General features: G+C 41.9%; 1 protein-coding gene across 1 annotated transcript; it reads right to left on the minus strand.

The window, feature by feature from the left end:
• Positions 1 to 2,664: 2,664 nt before the first annotated feature.
• Positions 2,665 to 7,395, minus strand: LOC110980568 (uncharacterized). Its single transcript, XM_022237384.2, has one exon. It carries the CDS (start codon positions 4,453 to 4,455, stop codon positions 3,541 to 3,543), a length of 915 nt encoding a protein of 304 aa, XP_022093076.2. The 5' UTR covers positions 4,456 to 7,395; the 3' UTR covers positions 2,665 to 3,540.
• Between the last annotated feature and the right edge of the window lie 7,915 nt (positions 7,396 to 15,310).

Raw genomic sequence — 15,310 nt, forward strand, 5'->3', positions numbered from 1 at the left:
CGTCGTCTTCATGGGAACAAAACACCCGGGACCTTTCCCATTTTTTTTCACGCATTCTGCCTGTGAATTTACACAAAGAGCTATTTTGACATTATAGTTCAGTTGTATTGGGCCCCCACATTTTCTGCATTAATGTACACCGCATGCAAAGCAATCCGGGCGCTCAGGTTTTCAATGGAAGAAATTTATACTAACATCAAAATTAACTTTCTCTCTGTTGTTTATTGTTGTGAAAGAAAAACAAAGTGCCATGGGTAGTTGGTCTATGTCCGAAATGAGCTACCTGGGCCATGGCTACTCGTGTTGTGAGCATGTCCTTGGGTATTTCAGATGGACGAAGACACCTAGCTCTATGGCAGTTGTAGCTGCTGTTCGCTAAGGCGAACAGCAGCTATAGGGGCCGTCCACAAAGTACGTACGCACGAAATGCCGACTTTTCAGACCCCCCCCCCCCACGCATGCGCATCTGGAAGACACTGTGGGTCTTTCTTGTGTCACGACTCATGTTGCGGTTTACAAACGAGGAGTGTTGGCAGGGGAGGATAAATGATGGGGTGGACGCTGAAGGATATTCTGTTTGAATGTTTTTTCCCACACAAAAAATATGATTCTGGTATTTATTTGTATGAGGAAAATGTATTGATATGCTGAAAATGTACTAAAGGCAAATTCTGGTTTGCGTATACGGTACGTATTGGCTTGAACCCCCTCCCGTCAGTACGCATGGTGTACGCAACGGCACCACCCCCCCTTCGCTTCGTGCGTATGTGCATGTACTTTATGGACGGCCCCGCCCCATATTTGATTGATACATATTCGGCCTGAGAAAAAGTTCAACGGGGGAAAAAGTTAGGCTGTGCCACTTCATCCAGCAATTGTTCTTCGGCTGCACAGCTGTGGATGAATTTGGGGAAAAACACCAAACTGTTAGGCAATAAAAAGCTAGCCCAACAGCGTAGGCAGTAGATAATTCCACCTTCTTTGGATAAATATTGGCCATTTTTTTTCCCAAATAATACATGTGTGGTTTTAACTTTCGCCTTCATATCCTCTTCGCCTCGCCTCATTTCACCCCTGATATTGGAGTTTTTAGGCAGTAACAAGTCATGTTTTGCTTGAAGAGGAATAAGCTGTTTTATGTTGACCCCCAAATAAACGTTTTTCATTAATTTAGAACATTATGAGCATAAAAGCAATTTGGATGTTCAGAGATGAAACCTCTCACAAGGAGACAAAGCCAGTACTTGTCCCGATCCCCTTGAAACGACCAATCAGCTTTGATCATTAATTTTAAACAACGCCCTCGCAGCCAATATTTCGTAATAGGTCGCAATTAATAGCCATTGGATGGACGATAATAAGAGGCAGTTTTTGAACACGGGTATGGACTGCAGCGTATGCAATGTGTGCCACTGGATGCTTTGAGATCCATAAGTCAGTTCGAAGTTTCTGCCAAATGTCAGTTTGAGTTTACAAGAGTTCAAATTCCCCCTTCCGTTTCAGTGTTGTGAGCCTAGCCAGCTTGGTTTTGACTGTCTTCCAATATTGAAGGGGGCAAGATTTTGTATGCTTATAATATTTTGATCCTTCTTAAATCGCACTTCGTATTACCTCTGAGTTGGCAATTTGTGATTTGTATGAAAATACATCTGACTTGTTCTACGAGAAGTCTGATAACCAAATATAATTTCCAAATTTTGACGTTCTGTTGGGAATATATTTTAAGCTTGTCGTTCCGACAAGTTTGATCTACCAAGTCCACGATATTGGTGTATCCCACACTGCACGGTTATGTCACACCATGCACGTGCAATCAGTAGAGGGCAGTATGCAAACATAGCCGTTAATTATTAGTTTATGTTTGTCTGGGTTGGTAAGGGTGGCGCTGGAAGGGTTCCAAGAGAACAAACCTCTGATGGAGACAAAGCCGATACTTCCAGTCCCAAACTCCCTTAGGATTACGGATCATTAATCGGAAAAAAACGCCCTCGCAGCCAATTTGTCAAATTCGCAACAAGCAAAGACAGACACTGGGCGTTTTAACGTAGGTGTAGAGCAGTTTCATCACTTAGAAGTGTCTTGTAATTAACAATACAGTCTTGTCTTAATGTTATGATGTTAAGTTGTCTTGAATTAATCTTGGTGTTTATGATATAAACTGGTTGTTTTATATTTGTTATTTCAAAGTCTTGTGGGACGAAAATGAAAAAGCCTGCATGTCGGCCTTTTGAGGGGTAGGGCCCTATCAGAGGACGGTCAAGTTTTCGGGGACGGGGCAAAAAAAATTGGGAATTTCAATTATAACCTTTTGTGGCCTTTCAGAGGAATTATGCCAGATTTGGGGGCTTTCTGTACGCGTTTGGAAGGAAAGCACATGAAATAGTCCCCTAAATCACCTTTCTCTCAGAAATCTTCAAAAAGTAAAATATTCTTGGCCCCCTGTTGACACCCTAGATCCGCCTTTGAACAATACAATAATCTTTTACTTTCTTGCTTTCGTTTTTATTTCACTTTGTAAATTGCTTTGTTTTGTGTGTATACATGAATTGACAAACACTCTTCCAGTATTTTATAATTAGAATAGGCTTTTTTGCAGGATCCAAAGATTTAAAAAAGTATTTTAGGATATTATAAAACAAAAAAGCAAAATAATAAACAAACTCGTTACGAAGACAAAATATTTTAATGTACATGTATATCAACGTAAATGCAGGATTCGTATACCATTCGTATATCATCATCAATTTGTAAAAATACAACAAAGAAATTATGCCCTTGATGATAATAAATTATAAATATTTAAAGAAAATCAATAAAACATTGAAAATAATCGGCAAGGCTACTTTTTCTTTAACTGAGAATAAACTGTTTGAATTTAAAATTTGAAATTGGACTCGGATGCTAAACTTTGCAAGGATTTATTTAAAGAAGTCTATAATTGGGTCCTTCAAATTCAACGCTTTTTTGACAATGGAAGTTTGGACAATAGCTAAGAAGAAATGGGGGGGGGGTTAAAATGTACACGAGCATCACTGTAGCCTCAGGCTGGCAAGTGGCAAGTAGTTTTTGTTAACTTGAACATGAAAAGTCCAAGCTGAAAGTGTGTCGCTAGCTTTTAGTATCTTCTCATTGAGAGAAGGGAAATCATTAAGAATTATGGCCGTATTTTGTTTCACACGGATCTGGATCACGATCAGTGAAAACAAATATAAGAAATTCGGTGAAATTTGTTACCAAAGTTAGTACATGTAGGCCTACATGTATTACCAATAAACGTAAATGTTCTTTGGTAAAGAGTTTGACATATAAATAAATAATATTCAGGTATTCCTTTTAATGTTAAAGATCTAATCCAATTAGAGGTTCGAACGAGATCTTTGTTAACCATGTTAATTAAAATATTTATGTCTTCCTGATTGTAAATCAGATTGAGTCGTCTGTAAATACAGGATAAATGTTTACTGTAGCATTTGTAAAGTCATTTAAAGAAGTCAGGAAATGTCAGTTTTCCAATAGTTATTTTCATTCCAAAAACAATTGCTATTTCCTCGGCAATGCCGAAATTCTATCTTTACGTAATTTGTCATAGTAGCCTAAAGTTGCCTTGACACACTTCTGAACGTCTTCTGGTAATGTGTCTATGACAGGTGGCGGTTCGGGCTTCAAGAACTCTGTACTCTCAAAAGCTGCTTTGTAGAAACCCAGCAACTTGTCACCTTTCACAAGATACTTAGCTATCTTCCACTGCTTCACAATGTCACTCCCTGCAGGCCAAGATAAGAGAGCGTCACTATAAGGGATGCCCGTCTTCTCGCAATAGACAGGTAGGATTCCAGACGGGTCAGCCAGTAGGTCATCTGTATCAACAATGGTTGGGGTGGGATCCAAGTTCAATCTGACGTAATCCACCAAGTCACTGAGCTCTTTGTAGCCGAACCCGGATGGAAAAAGTGGCAGCTTCAGCAGGTCGATCTCTCCACCGTAAAATCGCGTAAGAAGTATCTTCAGAGACATGTAGACTTTAGCAGGATGCCGAATGGCAAAGCTGTACTTGAATCCTTCGGGAAGCATGTCGTACTTTCCTGCCAGATGATGAGCGACATCTTTACAGAAGATGATCTTCTTATCTGGATAATGTTTCTCTGACAGCAACTCGTCTTTGATCCAGCTGAAGGTGCATGTCTTCTCGTCGAAGCTTTCTCCAGCGTCCACGGACGGATCTAACACCTCGTATGTTCGATCGTCAATCATTTTCTCTTGTTCAGTGGGATTTTGTGGTTTGTCTCTCGCAACATCTAGAAGGAAGGCACAGAGGTAGGGTTCGTGCACAATTTGTATTGCATCAACAAAGCTCATGCATTTTGCGAAAGCCGTTGATACACAACGCGGAGTACTCCAGAGGAACACTTTGTTCACTCCGAGTTGGGAAGCCATGACTGAATTATTGTCATACATACACGTACACTACTGTTCAGAAACGTGTGAACTGTTACTGAAAGGAAGTGTGTTTTGGGATAGTCAACCAGTACTCGAATTTGATAATGTACATGTACACTGACCTTTAAACTTGTATAAATAGTACTTGGGCGTTGTTGCTACAGGCCACTGGAGCTGAGAGGGGCGTCAGTAGGCACAAGTATGCAGTACCGTGCAAGAGTACATCTTCAGTATGTGGTTCATGTGGAAGTTGGATGGAATAATGTGGGTATAAGAGGTAAAGAAGGGCGACAGAAGGAAAACAGTTTTAAGCGCATGCTGCTGTGGCCATTGTTAGTAACTTGTGCCAACCTTTAGAAGATTGTAAGCGCGGGTCAGCTTGACAAACAGCGATCGTATGTTATTATGTTTGTTATCCCTTTTGTATCGGAATTGCTTTGAAAAGGTGATGATTTTACTTGATTTTGCCCATTTCAAATTATTGTAAGTTTCAAAAAAATTGTACTTTCCGGCTTCATTATTACTTTCTCGCTCAGAATGTCCAAAGAAACTGATGTATATCCAACAAAACAGGTTTCTCCCCTCTGGCTGCCGGATTATGTATACGGACACGCTGATAAAATCTATTTCGCAAAATGGCAGAACAAAAAATCTCAATTGTGTTGTCTCCACCATCATATTCAGCCGATTCTAACGTTAGATCTGACGATAATCATTCTCTTCTGATCCGGAGAGTTAGAAGTTAGATGTTGCGTCAAGCAAAAACGAGGAAGAAATCGCTTTGGGGACTCAACCCTACATGGAGCCATGCAATCCATTTGCGAAGCACGTCGGCTCAAAGTGGTCACTTCACAGGGCCAAGTACAAACTGAGTCCGTCCAACTTCGCCCTGGTAGTCGTGACTTTTGCTGCCTGCATTTTCCGTAAGTTAGGATCGGTAGCAAAAAGTGTAGACTCACACCATCCTTAGTAGTTTTGTTGCACGTAGCAGCAGCACACCTCGTTTGCATGGCAAAAAACTGCGGTTTGGACCCAAATCGTAGAATACCTTCACGCAACTTTTTGCGCTTGCTTCTGCAAGGTCGGACCGGTCAGAAGGCAAGCATGTGCCTCGGTTTGCGTCATACCCCTCGCGAAGATTTATGTCAATTGGGTAAAACTCCGTAAAATTGGGTAAAACTATTGGTTTCTACATGAATAATGCAACATATACCCCTTATCATCCTGTCTATAATGTTTTGGGTTTACTACTTGCAAAAGGTAAAAAAAGCACTGTTCATATTTTTTTACAATGGTCAAAGCTTAAGGGTACAGACCAGTAAATAGGCTGCCATAGACAACAGTGATAAATATCACCACTTCCAAAAATCAGGAAAGAAACAACTTTCGTAGGTGTTCAAGACACATATCATATTAAATCTCACTTCCCCTCTTTCATTTTCTTTTCATTTTTAGTGGCTTAACCGACGGCTTTTGAAGATATTTCTCTCCAGAGAAAATAAAAAGCAGTCAGGAGGCCCATCGCCATTTTGAAATTGGTGCCCTACACTCCATTTCAAAATAGAGCGATTTGGAAGGCTTCGTTTGGTCCGATACTTTCAGGAATACAAGCTGGCAGTCCTGTCCCTGGCTTTCAACCACTTTTTTAAACAAACCCTATAGTACACGTGCCAAGAGAATTTGACAGCAACTTTGGATCTATTTACTGATCTGCAACCTTAATGTATCTCTCACCTGACTGATCGACTGACCAACTCACAGTCCACAGGGCGTATTGCCAAAACAACGCCCACGCGAGGTCACGAAGCTAGTAGAGTCCCCTTACGTGGCAAACTTCGACTTTCACTTCACTTTCCTCATACATGCCAAACGTCTCGGAAACCTCAAATTCATTTGGTTAAATTTTACTGTATCTAGTCTGGTAATGTGACCTTCATAATACATGCTGTTGAACCAAGCCGGACAAGAATTCAGCCGAATATTCCCCAACGTAGCGCACGTGAGAAAAATCTGCAGTTACTGACGTTACCACAAGTTTGTTAGACAATTATTTGTGTACTTTTGAGTCATTTTAAAAGAGTTCATTCTGCACTTCAGAAAGAAAATTCGGGAAATTGAGCCAGAATAAAGTTTCATAGGAACTTTGCCGTTAAATCGAGATTTTTAAACAGAATACATGTATTTGGATTTTTCACTTGTGGTGAACTCTGAAATAAAAATACTGCTTCAGCAAGGCATTAGAGACAAAAACCAAAGTGCGACACATTAGGGTAGGCCTACACCAGAAACGTAACTACGCTCGTGAAGGTGTTAAACCCGCTAGCGGTACATCTGCATTATAAGAATAACTGAAGTAATGTACGCGGTCACACAAGGCTGGGTTTTCTTCCGTTCCATCCTTTCAAACACCTCATGGTTTATCTCAAGGACTATCTGACAGCGGTGCACAAAATTCCACGTCAGTATTTCCTTCTTCCATTTTCATTTTTGATTCAGAAAGATTTTCCCTCATCCATCAGTTCTAATTGAAAAATCAACATACCATGAAATTCAAGTCAGAAGTCAGAACATATAATTTAATGCTTGCCTCCAAGTGATTAGAGGATAGGACGAGAGCTCACCTTGACGAAACTGGGAATTGTTTTTATGCCCGTTGCTCCAATTTATTTTCTTCCTCAAATCTCGTTCATAATACACGGGAACATTTTAGTTGTGATCTTTGTTTCGATTTTCTTTCACAGACGTCATTTAAGTAAGATTTTTTTTAAAGCATTTTTAGGTGTGTCAAATGTTTCACACAGTGGCTTAGCCCGCCAACGGTATTTTCCAACGACCGTTCACACGGATGGGCGATCGTTTGAAAACGTATGAATATTTATTTTTTCTTCAAACTGACAGTGCTTCTGGCAAAAAATGTCACTATTGTCTGACGCAGTTATTTCCTTAAGATATTTAAATATAGTTGCCAAAAAGCCCCCGACCCTCCCCCCCCGAAAAAATTGCGAAAAAGTAAAAAAAATTGAAAGAATGCCGTTTTTACAAAAGAACAAAAAAAAATCTTACGAAAAACAAAAACTGTTTCGCTGAAACGCCGGAAAGGCTAAAGAACACCTTTTTCGCAAAAAGCGGAAAAGCCAAATGGATGTAATTAGTCCCAAATCAATTATTTATTTTGTGTTTAAGACTTGAACCGTTCATTCCCATGACTTCACATTTTGACAATGACTCCCCCGAAGTTACAATGTCGTGGCTTTTGTTTTCCAGATTACAATCATATTTCTCCTGTTGCATTTAAACCTAACAAGAAGCCATGTGAATCTATTTCCATACTTTCAAGGCGATTTTGACATTTGTCTCAGATGCAGGGCTCCAACCAGATGGAAGCCAAACTTTTTAATGCTGGCTTCTTATACCTGAAACCGACCAATGCAACTATTAATTTTGGGAGCGAATTTGGATGACACCAGCAAGAAAAAAGGTTCGTACGAGCCTGATCAAATAGTAATGAACAAGCTACTTCGGGATAAAAATTCCAGTGTGGATATCAAGATACTCCCTCAGGATCTGTTTCCGTTGGCCCCCGACTTCTTAAAACCCATCGTGGCAGAAAGCAAAACACAAGACTGTGGTATATCATGCCGCTGGTGTACAAGTCCACCTAAAAAAAAATTCAAACATTTCAAGAAATTTGATTTATGGCTACTTAATGGCACAATAAGCTCAAGTTAGGCCGACTAGTAAAAGAAAGATAGGCCTGAAGATATTTGTGTTGTTTTAGAAGGTGTACAAAATATTTCGTTTTGTCACAAAGCATTTGAATATTTGAACACTGGAATCTAATGCAGTTCTCGTTATTAATCTTTTATGCCCCTGTAAACTGTTTTTTTCGATTTTTATTGAGCCATTTGAAAGGCGGTATGATGCCTCATCATTGTTATTCTGAGAAAATTCATGCAAATTTGCATGTGCATGAGTAAATTTATAATGTCATCCAAGGCAATAACCTTGGTTTACAGCTATTCAACGAGATCACTGGCCAAGCTTTCATTACTAGTCGTTTGGATCAATGGGTTGCTCTATGGATTGCCTGCTTGTCAACAGCCTAAGTTACAGAGGATCCAAAATTCGGCGGCAAGGCCATCGATTACAAATCTCCCCAAAGGTGTCATATTACTCCCCTTCTTAGTTCATTGCATTGGCTCCCGATCAAGCTGTGCTGGTTTTTAACCCCTTCAGCACCACCGTGCCAAAAAGGCACAAATGAAACACCCCCTTTTCATGCCACAGTTTCCAGATGAGCACGAAAAATTACAACCCCGTCGCTACCGACGCGCCCTTCAGGAATAATCTAACCGGTAGGTTGTCGAAAGCGTAAAGACGCCCTCACTTGAAAACCCACTTCTGGCGGGCATCCTTTGCTGCGGTAAAAGTTTAGCGTGGGTACGCGCAGCGTTGCCACTTTTTTTCACTTACCTGACATGTAATGTTTCACACAGCTAATAAACGAGCAATCACATTTTGCACGAATTGTTGGCCGATAGCAACTCCGACATGTCCTCCAATGCTCGCGATGCCAGCGGAATGGACGACGGTGAAGATGATTTATCGGCTGCAGCAAAGCCCGATTACCGGCGTGGGTGGACCAAAGCCGGACCTTCATGGCGGAAACATGGGGAGACATGTCAGCACCCGAATCTATGGTGAATAGTTTGATGAAGATGTCGTTAATTTCCACAATTTCCCACCTCAATGCTCAAAACAATGCATAGTTAGCTTCTGGTACAGTTCATGGATGTCAATGCCGAGGGGTGGGAACTTACCCCCCCAAAAAAAAAAAATTAAAAATCACCCATCTATCATTCAGTAGGCCTACCTAGCACAGAATAGGCTGCTGGTGCAATAAACCTTTTTGACGTTTGCAAAGCATTATGTGTTTGGATGACAAGAAGAGGCCAGCCCTATGAGAGAAGTGTACTTGCAAAACATTAATCTATTTCCATTTTGTTCTGTACTTCTATTCACGCCATCCTCATCTGACAGTGTTGCATTATTAATTTGAGATGAAGATATTCATAAACTTCAAAGTTGGCAGAAAAGGAAAGTTTAGGAAATCCCTTCCGACCATACACGTTTTGTCATGAACTGTGCTTCAACTAAGAATGTGAATATTAATGCTTCAGTATCGTCCAATCAAAATCACGACTTGTAGCTCATTAATCCCGCGTTGACCAGTCACGTTTAATTTCAACCTGTGCAGTAACTGGTGCCCTAACAAATAGTTATACGGTTAAACACAGAATTAAAAGAGAGCATTGTTAATACACTGCTAAATTAATTTGTGAAGTCCCAGAGACCGTGTTTTAACAGTGTTTCACTGTAATTAAGGGTGATTTCTTCTTCTTACAAACACGTTAAAAACAGTCGTATGAAAACAGTTTCTTGTATGATACGCATCTAATGATCAGCAAGAATAGTCCGGGTGTTCGCTAGGCATCCGTAGATACAACCCTAATGCAATACATGTTCCTTAACAACTTGATGAGTTTTCCTTGTTTCTCTCACAGGCCACATTGGAGCAACACATTCTGAAGAATCGACAGACTTCACGCGAGTGCAGATCTTCCAATTATTTTTCTCGCAAGTGGTGTGGGAGCTACTGGTCACTGAAATATGCAAACTGAGCCGCATGCATACAAGTCAACGCCTCCATGTTAGTTGTGAGAAAAATGTGGCGATGACGTATGTGAAAAAAAGTTGTACTGGATGGCGATGACGTAATGGTGGCGCACGAGCCAATCAGATGCCATGAAAGTACACTCCATTGCGATGATGTTTGGGGAAAAAATCGCGGCCCGGTCGACTACTTCACAAAAGGGTGGAGACATTTCCGTTTCCTGAGATTGGAAACGTTGCAAGGGTCCTGGTTGAGCAAGCGATCACTCGGTTCGACACTCCCCTAGAAATCCACACGGATCAGAGGCTGACATTTACCAAGGTGATTGCAAGTTCAACATGCACAAAACCAGCACCACGCCATTCCATCCCCAGTTGGATGGCATGGTATAGCAGTAAGAATGATGCTAATCCTATTTGTTGACGAGAATCAGGACAACTAGGTCGAACAGCTCCCATATGGGATGATGGTCTACCGTTATTTTCTGCACGACAGTGCGAAGGTTACGCTGAACATTGCTCGGTCGGGAGGTAGGGATCCCATTGAATCTAGTGGTGGGCCAGTCAGAGCCGGCAGTGGACGTTGAGGCATACAAATATATGAACGGGATGAGGGCAAGGATGGAGCGCCCAAGAGCTAGTGTATCAGAAGCGTCAGCACGATCGCCTAACGATAGGAGTCAGGTATGAGCCTGGACAGCCAGTATATGGTCGAAGAAGGTGGGCCGTTGGAGGGCCAAAGCCAAAGTGGTCCCCTTCAACCGTCCGAAGCCGTACTTTGGTGATGTGGAGGTGGACTGGTGGAAGCATGCAGCACAGAAACCTCTCGAGGAAGGGATTTACCTTCTCCCTCCGGCAAACAAGCGGCCCCGTAGCCGAGCTTGACAACCGAGCAAACCAAGTATGATCCTCAGGCTGAAAGAAGTGATCCAGTAGTTGAGAACGGCTTGACCGCGGGTCCGGATCAGCGCAAGACACCGCCGTCTGGCATATCCACTCCGGACAGGCGGAGTGTTGCCGGACCGGGGTCTTGCACTGAGCCCTGTAGGGTAAAGAATGACCCAAATCCGGTTCGGAGCCAGCCCTCAAGATCTGGTGCAATCCCCGATGCATAAAGTAACCCACCAGGGCGGAAGATAGTTCGATCCAGGGTCATGGCCTCCGATCCTGTGAAACCAGGGGCGGAGAGTTTTCTTCCCCCCCCCCTCCTTCAGCTCTCCCGGCAGGGGACATCAGAGCCCCCTCCTCTCAGAACTTACTACGACCGTATACGGATACGTTCTCACCGTCAAAGAAGCGACGGAACTTGGATCTGTTGGTTGAGATGTGGAGCCATGACCGCTCGGGACAGGCACTCTCCAACCCTGTCTCCCGAGCCGTCAACCGGCGAGTGCAGCCCCATGACAGAAGAGCCGTCGACACTTGAAACAGCCACCGATCTATTTTCTCTCCAATACCGAAATTCTGTCTTTGTGCAAATGAACGTCTTCACGTAATGTGTCCCTAATAGGTACCGGGCGGTTTGGGCTTCAAAAACTCCGTACTCTCAAAAGCTGCTTTGTAGAAACGCAGCAATTCGTCACCTTTCAAGAGACACTGAGCTATCCACTATTTCACGGTGTCATCCCCTGCAGGTCAAGCTTTGAGAGCAACACTAGCGATGCCATCCTCATATGCAGCAAGGTATGAGACGGAGAGAACCCCCCTGCTTTGTGTTGGTCATTGTCTCGCAGGAATCTGGGGAATTCCTTTCAGACATCTTGGGGGGGGGGGTGTGTTAAGTAACAATTGTCTGGAATGTGTATAGGGATTGGACATGTTGGGGGGGGTACCCCTCGGTCTCATTTCTTGCTGGGTATACCCATCCTCTCGCAATAGATAGGTGGCATCAAGTAGGTCATCCGTGTGAACAATGGTTGTGCTAGGGTCGAGATTCAATCTGACGTACTCCACTAAATCGCAGAGCTCTTCCTATAGCCTCACTGCGATGGAAATAATGGCGACACCAGCAGGTTGATCTTTCCACCATATGAGAAGTATCTTTAGAGACAATTGGACTTTGTAATGGCAGGACATCTAGTAGCAAAGCTACAAAGTAGTAGCAAATCCTTTGGGAACTCGTCTTTGATCCAGCTCAAAACTTTCTCCAACGACAACGACTTTCTCCACGGACAGATGTAACACTTCGTAAGTACGATAACCGACCTTTTTCTTTTGTTCATGGCACAGAGTTAGGGTTCGTGGACAATTTTGCATCCCATTCTCAATGTCATTCATGTTGCGAAAGCCGCTGCCCCACTGCCCCACACGGCGTGCTCCAGAGGAATACTTTCTTTCAATGCAGGTTACGAAGCCATGATTAAATTAATTTTTCCATACATTTTAGGATGGAGAGCAGTAATTCAAGCCCCATTGAAAACTGTTTAATATATCTACGAAGTTCAGGGCTGCAAGCCGACATTACTCGAGTTTCTCAAACAAAAATCAAATCATTGTCTTGTCCTTGGTCTTTCCATTTCTTTTCAAGTTTTGGTGAACTGTTACATTTTTCATTATTCACACGAAATAAATTCACTCCCAAAAGTGACAGTTCCTAAGCCTGCTCGCAGCCATTTTAAATTGCACCCCTTTACTTTATGGGGCACTTAGGACCGTTTCAACCGTAATTAACTGTTCCCTCAGATGGAAGTCCCTAAACCAAGGGAGTCGATCCTTGCCCATATATCCACAATCCTTCCGTTTTCTCGGCCAAACAATCTCCTTTAAAACTTTAAAAAGGGAAACTATGGGGGCGCTTTTTATGCTAATGACTCAGTAGAAATTATCACTTGAATCAGTGGACTGCACCCTTGTATGCGACTACTCATAAATTTTGTAGTCAGTTTTTGGGTCCACTGCCAGTGAAATTGATAACGCTCGTAACCTTTGCCCGCCAAATGAATACATGAGAGGCGTACCGTTGTTCTCGTGCAGACTGTACGGGACCTGGGAAGGGCAACAGAGGACATTGGTCGAATAGTTTCTCAAACTGGAGTTTACTTGAGAATTAATTCACGAAATGTCTTAATTGTAAAACAAAATGATTTTTCACCAGAAAATTAATCCGACGGAGATATTTTTTGTTAAAATCATATTAATCGTCGAAGACACAATGAAGATATAAACAGCCTTTAATAGATGCTCCTGATCAGTTTTAAAATGAATTGAATTCTTCAACTTGAAGAATTCTAGCTTTCTAAGTTTATAGAGGGAACAGGTACCAGCTCCAAGTATTCATGACTAACTTACTCATAATTCAGAACTAGAAGTTGGTATGGGTCACATCGATACCGAGCAAGTTTCGAAATCGGGAGAAAAAAAATCGGGAAAAGGTCCCACGCATGCAGTGCACTCCAACATTATTGTTGTCATATCTGCATGACCCATATCTAACATAGCATCGGACCATCTGATCGACCTTACACAACGCTGGCGCCTAGTGACCTTTGTCTAGCTGCTGCCGTAAGCTCTCTATGTACGTAAGCAATGGTTACCGGTAATTGTGGAACACTTTACAATTTCTTCATGCTACAAAAATAAATAAGTGAACAGCACCACTTTGTACGATTGTCTGTGAACTTTGAAGTTCACTTACTGCGTCAGTCACGAGTAAATGAATCAGAGTGACAATCATAAAGAATATGTATACGCAATAGAAGAGCACATAAATTCGATTAAAAAAGAGTAGGCCTAATCTTCCACCAAAATCTACAGCTATTGGTGTCGATGCTGATGTATCGAAGATGGTGTATTTCCAACTGTCTTTAGCTTACGATCAATTAAATTCAGCTTTATTATCCCAGACGGCATATTCCATTCGGTCATTCACATCAAAACAAGTAATGAAAAAGTTAAACATTTACATGTACAAGTAAATATTGCGTATAAAACAGGGAAATATAACAAAACTATGACTAAATTTCAATCAATAAGGGGCAAAAAACATGGAGAACGTGTGAAAGTCCATGTGTGAAACTCTGCAAAATAGCTTTGACATGGCAGGGAACCACTGAAAAACGTGAAGTGCAATCCCACTATACTCTCATCTGGAGATGCACGCAATTTGCATCTATACGTACAGCAGTATCTTTTTGAAGGCTTAAATTACTATTACTGGGCAGGGCTAATCATCATTAGTCGCGTCCGTCCAACCTGCATGCTGTAAAACTCATTGCACTCATTTGCATATACGGTCTCGTTTTGTAAACACATGGTTCTTCTCTGAGGTTTGTAGCGGTTGATGGATTGTAGACCTTGACGTGTACGCCTTGGCTGTGATCGCTGGTTCCTTTCAGTTATCAGCTCCTCCCCCCCACCCCACCCCCGCGCAGAATCCTGGCTACGCCGCTAGTTTCTGCTCAGCTCAAGAATGGTGAACCAGTTTACTACAACTCGAAATAAAACTTGAATAGGGCCAAATCCTTTCTCTCCTGCTTAAACTAATTATTAGTAACTTTAAATAGGCAGATTGGCGAATATGGAACGTCATTATCACCAACATCAAAAGATGAAACTTCATTATATTTTTATTGATTAATCAAAAACCCTCATTTGATTTAAAAACATAATATGCCTAAGTACACATGAATTAGGCGTTCATATAGGAGTTGCATACTGCAATCAATATATTTCTCTGGTCAACTTATTTCGTTTTATAAACCCAATTAAGTGCTGTGAGTGGCTAGCAAACTTAAAAGACATCTCTCAGGGTTTGTATGGGCTACCCAAAGTTTGTGGACAAATCTCCTTTGATATGCGATTTTCCTCCAAACTGTACTTTTGCCCCATTACTGTTAAAAGAGAGGGCAACATTTTCACTTAGAATTTAGTAGTAATATGGTTTACATGCACTGGTAGGAAATACATACAATAAAAAATAAATATAGCGAAGCGATGGTAACAACCTCGTAAGTCTATCTGACGAAACTTCACCCTGCCAAATTTTTAAAGCCACAAATACGGGCGATTCACAGGAGTGCGCCCCGAAGAGTTTGCAACGCGTTGACCAATCACAGTGTGCAAAATCTGTCGACCCGATGCGCGTTTAGAAAGCGTCGACAGATTTCGTGCACTGTGATTGGTCAACGCGTTGCAAACACTTGGAGGCGCACCACTGTGAATCGATCGTCTTAAATTCAAAATGTTTTGGGGCAAAATCTCG

Source organism: Acanthaster planci, linkage group LG01 (assembly GCF_054643075.1).
Source record: "Acanthaster planci isolate LZ-2023a linkage group LG01, COTS_SCS, whole genome shotgun sequence".
Taxonomy (NCBI): Eukaryota; Metazoa; Echinodermata; class Asteroidea; order Valvatida; family Acanthasteridae; genus Acanthaster; species Acanthaster planci.